This window comes from Cheilinus undulatus, linkage group 20 (assembly GCF_018320785.1).
Source record: "Cheilinus undulatus linkage group 20, ASM1832078v1, whole genome shotgun sequence".
Lineage (NCBI taxonomy): Eukaryota > Metazoa > Chordata > Actinopteri > Labriformes > Labridae > Cheilinus > Cheilinus undulatus.
In genome coordinates this window covers 28,107,003-28,117,140 of record NC_054884.1, presented here as the reverse complement: position 1 = coordinate 28,117,140, position 10,138 = coordinate 28,107,003, and the positions used below count along the sequence as shown (strand labels likewise).

The following is a 10,138-nucleotide window of genomic DNA, read 5'->3' as shown; positions in this document are numbered from 1 at the left end:
TCACCATCATCTGTGGGAAAGGAAGCTGCAGCCTCTCTCGCCTCTTCCCCAGCGGTGAGCAGCGGCTTCCCCTGGCTCCAACGGCTCTAACACAACCGCCTGTGATTAAAAAAAATGTCTGAGGAAGAACCAAACATGTCGACAGGGAGGAAAATAACATTAAGGTAAACCCGTGTGTATTTGTCTTATCTTAGGCGTGATGTTCCGTAAAGCTAGCCGCCGTAGCTAGCTGTTAATTCGTGCTAACGTCTCTTGTGTTGTGGTAAACTGTCAGAGGGGTGATAGGGCGCTAAGCAGACTGAACCTTTGAGCGTTACATCAACTGAAGTGGTCAGGTAGAACCGCTGTTAGCATTTAGCTAACGCGCTGATTGTTCTGTCATTACGATGCTAACCGCAGCTAGCAGGAGAGGGTGGGCTCACTTGACGGGGACAAATGTCGCTGCATTTATCTAACATGCAGTTTTTTTTGTGAAAGAATAAATAGCCTGTATGGAAATTATTCATGTTGGTGTAAAATACCTGGAAAGGAAATGCGTGTAATTATGAAAGAGAGATTTACAGACGTTAAACTAACTTCAATGTAAGCTTAGAAGTTAACGGCTGGGATGCTGCCAGTAAGTAAAAGGCACTTCACCATAAATGTGTGTTTTCTGTCATTTTTCTTTACGACATATTGATTTACTAATGTAAGAAGCTTTGAACAGCATTTACATTATTGAAACACATAGTAGGAACCATAAAATAGCAAAATGCACGGTTTCATGCAAACGAAATAGAAAAATGCAACCCAATGAAGAATATCCGTTGAAAATGCATCCCGCTTTGTCATTAAAACATTAGCCGTTCATGTCTAGTCGCTTTTCCAGTGCATAGTCAGCCGAATTAAAGCCCACATTATTAGCATTACGTGAACAGTGCTTGGACTCGGCAAGTCTCTTGTTGACATTTTGCATAATGTTAAGTGAATGGTGCTGCGTTCAATTGACTTAAGGAAATTTTGACATCCATAGTCGCGCCTCCAAGTTAATGTTTGAACCCCGTAAAAACAGGTTTACAAGTTTTTTTTTTTTGCATGCTTCAGTTTTCAGTTATGAGCAGGTTGCAGTTAAAACTATAATACGTCTTACCGTTTAAAATGAATAAAGGAAGAATGAAATTTCTCTATTTATAAGGACACTTAAATTTGACAACTGCTTCTCAACAGAGGGGCAATAAACAACTCATGTTTCAGATATAATTGAAAGTTAGGTATTGTTAACCCAAAAAGCACAAGTGCATTTGTGAACTTGACTTAGCACTTTTCCAGGAAAATCATACCACATTTGTAACTTCCACTATGATACAGTATCATAACTTCTCAAGTACAATTCACTTACACATATACAAATCATAAACCTATTCATCATCTAAATGTGCATTGCTCTTTCATCTGTTAATCCTGCTGTTCTGCATGCTGGTTCACTGCCAAGCTGTCAGGTCTTACTGGGACACTTAAGTAGGTCAGAGCTATTGTTAATGTTAGTAGTAACACCTGAGTGTATAAACCAAGTCCCCATAAGAAAAGAGAGACTATTTGCATGGCCATGCTGTGGATGTTAAGAAAGACATGAGCTCCATGGCGCCAGCTCTGCATTCATTAACACAGCTTTTCTCAACAGGGGTGCCTTCAAAATGCTTTAGCTTCAACAGAGAATTACCAGGAATATGATGATCATTAGCTATCCCAACATTAATTTTCAAAATTCTCATATGAAATGTTCCTGAAATCATTGTCAGCAAATGAATGGCTGTATGTAAGTAAGCACTGTGCAAGAATCGTGCTTTTCTTTAATTTTCAGTTCTACAGGTTGGCTAAAACAAACCAAAATGGGGTTTCAACATATATGCACCCATTCTATGAAAATATTGGCATTAAAATGGTTTTAAGAAAGTTCTTTAGAGCACTGGTTCTCAACTGTTCTAGCCTAAGGACTCATCACAGACTCTTTTAAGTCCCTGTATAGTGATAAAAAAATCTTTATTGAGGGTTTGTTGTATGACAGGCCACTGTGTTATGAACCACCAAGCCATATTTCAACATCAAAAAACAACTCTGAGTTTATAAAATTAAGCTTCAAAATCAGGAAAAATGAAGCAGTAAAATCTGCTCCAGGATGGTATGGGTGTTCACTCATCGGAAAGGCAATCCTCTCAAATTAAAAAAATGCTGCCTGGCTCTCTGAGTAGAGAGACAAGTTGAGGATTAAATTTACTGTTTTCTGGTACAAATCTCTCCACTATGATACTTTAAATGGCCTGTCGACCACTGTGGCTGATAGGTTTGGGAAATTTACCTTACAATGGACAAAAACAGTGGGCAAAACAGCTGATTAGTAGTGGCACTGTTGTAAACATAAAGGCCTTTCTGCAGGCATTTTTGTAATACTTTTAAGTACTACTTAATAGAAAAATAATCCCAGCCTTTTATGTGATCATGTAATTGTACAGCCTGATACTACAATTGCGATTGCATTTGCAATAAGATTAATTGTGCAGCACTACTTGGCAGTTGGCTTCTCTCACTATGGCTTGATTTCCTGTTCTCCCTCTCTTGTTCCCTCCGGTCTGGCATGCTAAATGTTAAGCTTTGCCTTGTCCTCCATTTCCCAAAATGGTACATGCATTAAATGCAGTTTATTTCTAGTTAACAATAAATGAAACTACTTCTACTGCTGTGTGTGGATGTGGATTGTTGTTGCCTCTATTATTCATTTATTAGTGTGATGGCAACTGAATTTGTGCGACAATTAGAGTCCAAGACAGATTTACCCAAGAGGACAATATATCATAACGCACCAAATTGTATCATATCATAACGTATCGAACTGTATGGTATCATGACGTATCATATTGTATTGTATGTCAAATTGTATCGAAATGAAAGGTAACGTATCGAATTGTGTTGTAAACATATCCAATTATATCAAACGTATTGAATTGTATCATATCATAACGTATTAAATCGAATAAGTTATCATAACGTATCTAGTTGTTTTGTATCGTAATGTATCAAATTGTATTGTATGCTAACGCAACATACGGTGTCCTAACTTATCAAATTGTATTGTAACGAAACGTATGAATTTCTTATGTATCTTAAAGTATCAAATTGTATTGTGTATTGTAATGTTTTGAATTGTATGTATTGTTTGGAATCATTTTTGTATCATGTTCCTGCCAGTGGTTCCGTGAGTGAGGTTTGAGGAAATCATATTGTATCTTATCATACTGTATCAAATTGTATCGCAACTAGGGCTGTCAAGATTAAGGCTTGCCAGCTTCTCCCTGCATTCACAGTGATGTAAGTCCACCACTGCTCCTTAATGTCTCATTTTAGTTTAAAAAATGTAAAGACAGCTCAGTGGACAAGTCAGATTTATCTGAACCTTGTTAATGTTGTTTTGTTTAATTTTTTATCCATAACAAATGGGCTGCATGGCAGTGCAGGGGCTAGCACTGTTGCCTCACAGCAAGAAGGTCCCTGGTTCGCTTCCCAGGGCCTTTCTGTGTGGAGTTTGCATGTTCTCCCCGTGCTTGCATGGGTTCTCTCCCGCCATGCTCATTAGGGTTAGGTTAGATTAATTGGTGACTGTAAATTGGCTGTAGGTGTGAGTGTGCCTGGTTGTCTGTCTCTGTCAGCCCTGCGGTTGACTGGTGACCAGTCCAGGGTGTACCCTGCCTCTCGCCCAATGACAGCTGGGATAGGCTCCAGCCCCCCGGCAACCCCCAACAGGATAAGCAGTATAGAAAATGGATGGATCCATAGCAAATTGCTATTTACGTGGTTAAGTTCTTGTTAAATCTTTGATTTACCAGTAAAGCAGGCCTGTATCTGAACAGGAAGTCAGTTACCCCTAATTTATGACAGTCGAAAAAAATGACACTGAACAGTTTAAAATGCAAAATAGTGGAATTTTAAAATGTGATAAAAAAGGGTGCAGTTAATCGTGATTAACTACAGTAATTCTAAAATTAATTGCGACTAAAAATAGCAATCTTTTGACAGGCCTAATCGTATTGTATAAAATTGTTTTGTATCATAATTTATCAAGTTGTATCATAACGTATTGAAATGTATCATTTCATATCATATCATATCGTAACATATGGAGTTGTATCATATCCAATCACAACGCATGGACTTGTATCAAATTGAACCAGATTGTTACGTACGTACAATTGTATTGTATCTTAATGTATCAAACTATATTGTTTCATATCGTAATGTAACATATCAAGTTGTAATTGTATTGTATTGTAATTGTATTGTATCATACCCCATCCCAGTGGTTCCCAAAGTGAGGATCGAGGCCATGGGTGGTTTGCAGGACACCAAAGATAGGGTCTTAAGATGCCTTGCAAAAAATACAAACTAAAAGAAAGACAAAACTATAGACAAATAAACACACCAAACCAGTTTGGTGTGTTCATTTTGAAAAATAAACTATTTTCATGTCAGTGCAAATGTGCAGATGAAAGCAGTAATCATGTCTGCATGCAGTGGACTGACCTACTCAGCTGCAAGTTAGAAAACAATATAAATCTAAGACATTAAAAGCTAAAATAAAGAGAGAATACCACCAGAGATGAAACATGAAACTATACTGTGATAGAGAAGGAAATGGAGGAAATCAGAAAATCTCTGTACTTTATGATGGAAGATATAGGCTGACTCACCAAACAAACAAAACTGGTAGCGCTAATAGAAGAAGTGAAACCACTCAAAACTCTTCTCAAAGAGCTTTTAGCCTTTTTTTACATTAAAATACTTTTTAATCTAATATGGTTTTCAGGAGATGGGCAGTGGGGTCCACAGTTTCTGACACTGCTGTTTTGGGGGTCCTGGGCTGTTAAATTTGTGGAACCCCTGCCCTATCCTATAATTTCACAATTAAATGTGCTCTCAAGTTGATTTTAGTTTCATTTTAGATTAAGAAGACTAAAAGCATCAATAGTTTATGGTTTATGAAATCATGGATGCAATCATACATCCTAAAAATTAACAAGAAAAGCACAAAAATGGTTTGTTTTCATCTGCTAACAAATATGTCCAATACTACTTTCTCTATCAAACTGTAAATTGGCATTTTGTGTTAAATATAAGTAAACTTTTTAACATTTACTTGCTAATATGCTACATACTAAAGACGCAATGTTTTCTCCCATTGCCATGAAACACAGCACAAACTCTTTGCAATGATTGGTACTTACACACCCAATCATTGACCCTACAACACCCTAAGGCCCGCCTTCTTCCTCCGCCAACCAGTCAGAGTGGTGTGAGGTGCAGCAGCAGTTCCTGTAGTCAAAAAGCACATTGCTTTGACAGAGAGGAGGAAGCTTTGATCATTTTATTATCAGATTAAACTGCTGAGTTTTCTGACAAAATGCCAACTGCAAGGTAAGATTCAAGTGATAATAGCCTTTATTGTTCTCACTAGAAACTACTGCATGTTTTTATGACTGCCCTTTTTAACATGTGCTCTCTGTGCTGCCAGTTTACAATGTGGTGGTTAAAAACACTATAAGAAAATGTCTCATTTTAAACTTCTGTGAGGTTTCAGTGGGTACTGATGCTCTTTCATCCATAATTTTAAAGCCAAACTGCTGCACAAGACAGAAATAGATGTTCCGCTGTCATTTGAACCACTTATGTGGCATGTTTGTGCCTTTAGCTTTATGAAAGCTGGGCAATCTATTAAGAAGATTGTATTGTTAGGAGCAGACTTTGACCACTATCATATCTTGTAGCTGAAAATTTCCAGATAAAAAGGTCATAGGTGGAAAAGATGACTTATTTAAAAATGATCAAATTACAGTTTTCCTGCTAAAGTGCATCAACTTTAGTTAGAATCAGTTACTTCAAGCCTCTCAATAGCAGAAAAATTGCAGAAATGATTAGAATCTTGTATTTTTTCTGTTCATTGTAATATTTATTATTATTTCTTTTTTTGACATATCACCATCTGAAAAGAGAGAAAAAAAGCTCTTTCAATAACATTATTATGTTGTCAGTGCAAGCTGAAGATTGATCTCTCCAAAAAGCACTTAAAATGGTTACTTATGATCTAAATTTTAAGTGTTTTGTAGCTTTATTCTCTCATTTATTGGACACAAGTCGCCCATTAAGAGAGGTCAGGTACTAACAGTATTATTCCTTTTTTAAGTTTATTGTTCCTTCTATCAGAAGTAGATGATTTTCTCCCTCACAGCAGACTGATTGTGTCCTCTCTTCATTCACAGCTGGTGAGTGGGTGTCACTTTAATACAATATGTTTTTGTCTCCTCACAGTGAAAACACACTCTTTGGGATGGGAAATCCCTTGCTTGACATTTCAGCTGTCGTGGACAAAGATTTCCTTGACAAGTAAGACCACATCACATGTTTTTCTTTTTCTACTGACATCTTTGGTGTCCTCTGTGACCAATTTGCTTCTGTCTTTTCATATTCAAGGTTTGGCCTGAAGCCTAATGACCAGATCCTTGCTGAAGACAAACACAAAGCCTTGTGAGTCCTAAACTTCCTCTGGTTCACCACATGCTGCTGTAGCAGTAGTACAGCTAAGTGTTACTAAAACGTGCAGCCAAATATGGGATACACTGGTCATTCATACCCAGTACTACCATCTTGACACTTAAGCTGCAGCGCTCAAAATAGTCCAGTTATAAATCTACCCTCTGTGGGAGCCTCAGACCTCCACACCCCCACATTTTCTCATTCTGAATGTGGGCTGAATTACATTAAGATGCCTCTGAAATGACTTTATTCTGAATTTTCAGCTTGCACAGTTCATTTACTTGCACAATGTTGGAGCAACACAGGAGTTGTTATTTATTCAGAGTGTTTTGCTGAGCATGCAAGTTCCTTTTATAGACCCTCCCTCCTACAAAAGTAAGTGTGCAGCCTTCTTAGAAAACGTGTTTTACACTCCCCTCCTTAAAAGCAACACACAACAGTACAGAGTAGAAGAAACACACAAACTCTGACAGAATCAAAACCTTGATTAATAACTGACCCTACACTGCCCTCTTCCCGCTGTTTGATGGTTTACAGATGGTGTCTTTTCAACAATTTGTCTGTGTTAATGTCAGTGCAAACAACAAAACTCCACCATCTGCTTGTAAAAGGAGGAGGATATGTTTGAGATTTATTGAATGTCTCAGGAATTGAGGAATTTTTCTTTCAAACGGGGGTTTAAAATTTTACATTTGGAGATATGTTCTTATTTGTTTGATTAATGTCAGAAAAGTATTTTTTTTCCTTACATACAATGGATTTGCCTTTGTTCTTCTGGTGCAGAACAACAAACGGCAACAACTAATATCCAAATTTACAATAACAAGCATTAAAATCCCCAAATCTACTTTTCATGAAGAAAAACCCTCCTCTTGATTACAAACTTTGTTAATATCTGCATTTTCCCTCTTCTGAGTATAGAAGTACTGCATTTAATCATTGAATGCCATGTTTTTATTACATCACGCCTGCCATTTGTGTTTTCTTCATTAAATTAGAGGTATATTATTATTACTGTTAGATTAATTCATTGTTGTACCCATGATTCGTTTGCAAGAGATACTCTTATGTCCTAAAAGTTGCAGAAATGTGCAAAAAATGAGCTCTGAATGCATTTTATTTAAAGAAACAGTCATCTTCTATTTAAACATGGTAATATTTAGGGTTGGGTATCGTTTGGGTTTTTTTCCTGATACCAGCGCTAAATTAAGACTTTTTATATGGTGCCAGTGCCTAAATGGTGCCTGAATCAATACTTTTGAGCAGAAAAAATGAGTGTTAAATGTCAGGAGGAGAATAAGAGCTGTCTGGGTATCATAAATGACTTTCAGAAATATCTATTTAATGCCAGTCGAATATGGGAAAGGAAAAGGAAACCCTTGCAACTTAAAACACAAATTCCATGGTGTATTTCTTGCTTTTCATTGTGTGGCAGGGTATCAAAAAGAAGTATTGATATCTGTGTTGTAATTCGGACTGGTAGGTATCAGATGTGTTGGTACTGGTACCATATAGGTATCGGTTTTCAATACTTATACCTAGTGAAATTGTCATTCATATTTGCTGCTGAATTAGCCTTGTTTTTTAACCATCTTTCTGCCCACATTGCCAACAAAAACATGAGACAGGAATGAAATAAGATAATCAAAGCAAAACAAAATCAAGGAAAACATTAAGTCTAAGGCTGTTGGTTTTGGTCCTAAGAGAACACAGGGTGAAGTACAGCAAGCCATGAAAAAATTAAAGGGTGCATAGATAACTATGTCAAAATGCAAAGATAATAAGTATATAATGGCAATTCTGCAAAGTCACGTCACGTCACGTCAAGAAAAACGTATATATGATGTTTTTAGTTGATCAGCTGTTAAAGGTTATTTCACAGAATATTCCCACAGTTTTCTGAACAGGGTTTTATTTTTGTTCATGATAGAGCTATCCGTCCTGTTCTCAGTGAGAAATGAGGAGCTAGTATTGGCTTAAGGATCAGGTCCAAGGCAACCAGTCCAACTAGACAAAGAGACTGCAATAATCAAAAATATGATCGCTGCTATGTATATTCAAGAAAAATTCTTACACATCATTGCTGTTACTAAAATGAGATATTCCTGATTTGGTGTCAGGAACAATCTCCTCAAACGGTCAGATTTATCTGTAAAAGATGGAAAACTTCTAAATCTCCCAGTCCAAAGAGAATGTTTTTTCTTCTGTCTTTGGAAGCCAAGTATGTAGTTGCGTGGGGTTTGCTGAAAAATGTCTGGATGGATATTTAGATATTTAGTACTTTTGAGAGAACAAATAATGCATAACTTAAAATCTGGCACACTGGTAAAACTAAGAGCCAGAGAAATATTTCTAATGGCTGATATCATCAGATAATTAGGTATGCACCAGTTCATCAATTTAACATAGGTTTTGGCTGATATTGGCCCTGTTGACAAACGTTGGCAATCAGTAAATAATGTTGCATGAACAGAGACCAGACGCCAATTTTTATCTGCTCTTATTATTTTCATTCCGGCATCTTACCTGACAGCTCTATCAAATTAGACATTTTTTACAGAGCAGATTTTTTTACTTGTAAGCTACTTGCAATGCATTTTTGATTATTTGCGTCACAAACCAGGAAGGGCACTTTTAACAGCTTTTCTCCCCCATTATGAGAAATTCATTCAACCACACTGTGGATTTACTGTCTAGTAAATACACAGTATTATGAGTCCTCCATTCAAAACAAGATGTAAGCAGTGGAGGTGGTTGTTCTACAGTGCTACAGGGGTGAGCTTGGGCGATTGAACTTGAAAGGGATGGTAGGGAAAATCAGGGTCCATCACAAGTATGTGTCTGTCATGGAGGCTCCACCATGACAGACACATCCCATTACAACTATAACTATAAAATTAAGAATTTCTGTGGCTTTGAAAACTGTTGGAAATATTTGAGGTAATGTAAGTACAGCACAGCTAAAAAATACACGTGACATAGAAGTAGCAATTTTTTAAATTCACAGAGACTTTTCAGTGCAAAAATTCTACATACTGTTGCTTTAGAGAGTGACAATTTTTTCCACAACATTTTGATTTTAATTTAAAAACATGTTAAAATGTTTATTGAAAGATTATTTAAAAGATGGAGTATGGCTGCTGCACCAAAAGATTATTAGTATTAGTATTCTTACGCGCCACAACCCAGGGCTGGAGAGGTGGTGGTGATGGGGACAGTGGACAGAGTCAAGCTCGTCTTACCTCAACACATGTATGTCCTTCGTCAGTCAAGGTCAAGCTCAATGGCATCTCTTTTGTCCTTTTTGCCTTTTCATCCCTGTATGCTGGAGACCCCTGGCAGTTTATGGTCTCTTCAGAGATCCACAGCATGACTAAGGGCTCATTCCAACCCTATTACCCACTTGGACGGCACCCTAGGCCATGCTTGCTCACTACATACATCCCTTACTCTGCCCTAAAGGTTCAGACTTTGCTATTTTTTTCACAGATTATTTGGCCATGCTCCTGGTAATATTCAGAGACATCCAGGGTTGTGTCAATCCTCATTCCTGACTAGTGGTGCCCTCAGGTGGCTTACT

At 37.3% G+C, this 10,138-nt stretch overlaps 1 protein-coding gene across 2 annotated transcripts in view; it reads left to right on the top strand.

The window, feature by feature from the left end:
- LOC121528748 (adenosine kinase-like) overlaps positions 1 to 10,138 on the top strand; it is a 198,867-nt gene continuing 188,729 nt past the window's right edge. The window contains exons 1-3 of one of the 2 annotated variants that reach the window (XM_041816322.1): positions 1 to 164; positions 6,334 to 6,408; positions 6,496 to 6,549. In XM_041816322.1, the coding sequence (XP_041672256.1) occupies positions 115 to 164; positions 6,334 to 6,408; positions 6,496 to 6,549 (179 nt within the window). In that variant the 5' untranslated portion in view covers positions 1 to 114. Of the gene's footprint in view, positions 165 to 5,332; positions 5,443 to 6,333; positions 6,409 to 6,495; positions 6,550 to 10,138 lie in introns of those variants that run through there. The other variant, XM_041816323.1, reaches the window with a different exon arrangement.